The 4,216-nt window shown below is 52.7% G+C and overlaps 1 protein-coding gene across 1 annotated transcript in view; it reads right to left on the reverse strand.

Annotated features, from left to right (window-relative positions):
• The window catches only part of LOC108291981 (kallikrein-1-like), a 5,606-nt gene extending 2,639 nt beyond the window's left edge, over positions 1-2,967 (reverse strand). The window contains exons 1-3 of the mRNA XM_037732844.1: positions 2,418-2,967; positions 2,163-2,299; positions 1,616-1,664 (exon numbers count right to left, since the gene is read on the reverse strand). Of these exons, the coding sequence (XP_037588772.1) occupies positions 1,616-1,664; positions 2,163-2,299; positions 2,418-2,772 (541 nt within the window). The 5' untranslated portion in view covers positions 2,773-2,967. The remainder of the gene's footprint in view (positions 1-1,615; positions 1,665-2,162; positions 2,300-2,417) is intronic.
• Positions 2,968-4,216: the final 1,249 nt, after the last annotated feature.

Raw genomic sequence — 4,216 nt, forward strand, 5'->3', positions numbered from 1 at the left:
GTACTGATAAGAGTGTATATTTTGTGTATTTAAAGTGGAGAGTTCTATAAATATTAATTAAGTCTACTTGTTCTGGATCTGAGTTCAAGTCCTGGATATCGATGTTAACTTTCTGTATCATTGATCGGTCTAATATTGATGTTGAAGTCTCCCACTATTGTTGTGTGGGAGTCTAAGTCTCTTTATAAGTCTTATATATCTGGGCATTCCTGTATTGGGTGTGTATATATTTAGGATCTTTAGCTCTTCTTCTTTTTAGTTTAAATTCTTTTAAACTAAAAAGACGAGAACCAAGGTATCATAACAACTGTCAACACCTCTGTCCCTCAAGAACTGTCTTCTAAAGCTCTTGACTGCTTCATGAGCTGCCTTACCCAGGAGATCATGCCCACCTCACTGTAAAGCAGGCAGTGGCTGATGACGCACAGAGCTTGGGGAACAGAAGTCAGGCATCCTCCTTCAAGGTGGGCGCTTTTTATTTACTATTTTTGAGACAGAGTCTCACTCTTGTCAACCAGGCTGGAGTGCAGCGGTGTGATCCCCACCCACTGCAACCTCCACTTCCTGGATTCAAGCGATTCTCCTGTGCCAGCCTCCTGAGTAGCTGGGATTACAGGTGCCCACCACCACGCCCAGCTTTTTTTTTTTTTTTTTATAGTAGAGACAGGGTTTCACCATGTTGGCCAGGCTGGTCTTGAATTCCTAGTCTCAAGTGATCCACCCACCTTGGCCTCTCAAAGTGCTGAGATTACAAGTGTGAACCACGACACCCAGCCAAGGTGGGGGCTTTGTGGGGGCAATTCATCCTCCAGAGCCACCATCAGGCTCAGGCTGAAGGGTGACTCGAGCCAAGCCCACATCATGTCTTTCTCCTTGGCTCCTTCCCCTACACTATTCTGTCTTCCTCACCTGCTTCTGACAGTCCTCTGTTAATAAATCGCTTTCACAGCAACCCGAATCTCATGGTTTTCTTCAGTGGCAGCGGACCTAAGATGCAGGGCTGGCGGGTGGCACCACCGGGACCAACCCACCTGACAGGGGTCCCTGACCCAGATGCAGCTCCCAAACCCCTCTGCCCTGCCACGACCCAGCGTGCAGTCCATTTGCAGTGCAGCCCTCCTTGGACCGGGGCTGCCAACTTATTACCTTTATACATTTTCTGAGGCAGAACCAGGCATGCTCTCCATCCCTCACCTAACTGTAGGGTAAATGCCTCAGTTTTGTCAAGAACTTCCACTCTACTTCCCCGTGGGCTCCTGCTTTAAAATCCCTTATTTCTTTCTTTTCTTGCCAATGAACAGAAACAGATTTTTTCAAAAATACAACTTGAGAGAAAATGATAGATATTTTTAAAAAAGTAAAGACAATCGAACATATTCCTTCCATAAAAGAGAAGAAATTTAAAAAAAATTAAAAGCAATGAAGACAATAAATGTGTACAAGAACCACAAACCTTCCAGAAACAGAAGAGCACTTAAGCTTCGGCATAAGGCCAGGTGCGGTGGTTCACACCTGTAATCCCAGCACTTTGTCAGGCTGAGGTGGGCGGATCACTTCAGGTCAGGAGTTCAAGACCCCTTGGCCACCATGGTGAAATCCCATCTCTGATCATGACATGATTGTTGGAGGATGCCACCGCAAACCAGTGGGCTCCCTGAGTCACCCTGGGAGCTCCAGGTGGGGAGGGTGAGAACGGTGGCATCCAAGCTCTGCCTGGGCAGCCCCAGCTCTCAGACCTGGACCTCCAGCGCCCACTCCCAGAGGAAGGTGGGCAGGGATTCCCACAGAGGGGACAGGGCTCCAGTCCTGGCCGATAGGGAAGGGACTTCGGGGACCAGCTCCTGCTCAGGGGCAGGGTCCAGGAGGACAGTCCCTGCAGACAGGTCAGTGGGAGGAGGGGCAGGCCATCACAGAGGTCACCTCTCTGACTCAACAGTAACTGCGTTACCGGGAGGAACGGTGAACTCTGGTGTCGGGGGGGTGAGATGCAGTTGTACCTGAATGGGCAGGGGAAGGGAGGGGAGCTGGGGCACTGATGGGGCGGGAGGCTACAGCTAGCTGCGAAGCAGTGAAGCAGATGCCCAGTTAGTTCTCAGAAGCCAGTTCAGAGGCTGAGTCCCCTCCCCCAGCCCTTCTAGACTCTGGGGGCAGGACTGGCTCACCACACAGGTATCTTGGCCATCTTCCAGGGGTCCGGCACACAGCATGAACTCTGTCACATTCTGGGTGTGGGCTTTGTCGCACTCATCATTAGGCAGGATTTTGAGGTCCACACACTGAAGAACATCTGGAAATGAGACTAGGAACCCGGGAGAAAAAGGGCTGCAGCCAGACCACACCTGGTTCCCTGGCCCTTTCTCCCTCCGACTCAGGCACCCCCAGCCCTGCCTTGGCCTGCACAGTCTGCCCCCACATACACTTCTCTGGTTCGATGCTGCCCCAGCCGGAGGCCAAACAGGTGCTCCCAACTTCGACACCCTCGGTGGGCAACTCCACGACCTTCACAGCATCTGTGATCTGGACAGGCTCCTTCAGCTGGAGCAGCATGAGATCATGGCTGTAGTCCTCGCCTGGGAGGCGGGTGGGGTTCTTCAGGAGGCTCATGTTGAAGTCAGGGTGTGGGAAGCTCTCAATGACAAGAACAAACTGGGCTGTGTCTTCATCCTCAAACAAGTCATGGCGACCCAGCCAGAGCTGGTAATGGCTAGGGAAAGATGGGAGTCGAAGGATGAGGAGGCAGACAGGGGAAAGGAAGACGGGGCAGGGGAGCATGGGGGAGGGTCCCCAAAGAGGGAAAGAGAAAGAGAAAAACGTGGGCGGGCAGAGACAGAGGAAGAAAGATATGGAGAAATACAGACATCAAGTGGCAAGATGAAGGAGTTTGACAGTGCAAAGGGCAAATGCAGAGACAGAGTGAAAAAGAGCTCAGAAGGACAGAGAGGTGAGAGGCGGAGGGAGGGCAGTGAGAAAGAAACAGCGAGAGCAAAACAGAGGCCCCTGAGAAGGGGAAAAGACAGGGACATCGAGAAACAGGCCCAGGGGAGAGGGAGGAAGAGGGAACAGACCCGGAAGGGAGCGAGAAGCAGACAAATGAAAAAGGGCTCGGGAAGTCAGAGCGAGAACTAGAAACAGAGGCAGAGAGGAAGGAGGGGTGACCGAGTGTGGGAGAGAAAAGGGAGGGAGGCCCTGGGGGAGGGTGGGAGCAGGTAGGGAGGAGGGGAGGCCTGAGAGCAGCTCAGCTGCAGCTGGGGCTGTGGTGCAGGCTCCCCGGGGCGGGGGGTGGCCTGGGCTAAAGTCCCAGGTTGAGGCCCCCTTCCCTCCCCAGCACCCTCCCCGCCTTTCTTACCCCCGCTTCTCCTTCCTGCTCCCTCAGTTCCCCACTCAGCTCCCACTGAAACCAGCCTTCCCTGTGTCTCCCCAGAATGGAGGGATGTCCTGTAGGGGGCTGGGCAGAGAGAGAGGTGCCCCTCAGACACACACGTTGGGGATAAAGCCCTTCCTTTGCTCTTGGGCCTCCCTTAGGCCCATCTGGGTGTGTGTTTGTAGGGATGGGGGAGCGGTGAGGTAGAGACCCTGATAGAGAGAGAGATGGGCAGCGAGCTGGAGGGTGAGGATCAGTGACAGCGATGCCAGAGAAACCCAGAGACAGACAGAGATGGTGGAGATGCAGAAACAAAGAGACAGAGAAGCGAGAGGGAGACAGAGACCAAAACACAGTCACACAGACACACAAGCAGAGCCAGATCCTGAGAGACACAGCGAGACCAGACATACAGAGACAAGGAGAGAGACCTAGGCAGCCCCCGGGAGGGTGGTACACCCCCAATGGCTGGACCAGAATGTTCCCTCCCTCCCTCAGTTGCCAGCCTCATCTAAGGGGAATGCCTTATGCATCCCAAAGTACACAGACTACTATCCTTCAGATTTTTCCCTCTGAAAATCAACCCAAACCATTCCAACCACTTAACCATACCAACCCAAACCAACTCTCATGTCATTCAGTCCAATACCAATCCAATTCTACTTAACTCTATCCCCAATTCTAACCACAACCACTACTCCACTGCACATTCTAACTGCTCTTTCTGTTCCACCCCCTAATTCCTATCCCTCGTTATTTTCCCTCGGCTAAAAGAAACCAAACCCAACCCTATTCCTACTCTTAAACCTGTTCCCATACCTCTTCTCACTCCCAGCTCTGATCTTAGGACCCTCC

The sequence above is a fragment of the Cebus imitator genome, unplaced genomic scaffold (genome assembly GCF_001604975.1).
Source record: "Cebus imitator isolate Cc_AM_T3 unplaced genomic scaffold, Cebus_imitator-1.0 Scaffold473, whole genome shotgun sequence".
In the NCBI taxonomy this organism is placed as follows: Eukaryota; Metazoa; Chordata; class Mammalia; order Primates; family Cebidae; genus Cebus; species Cebus imitator.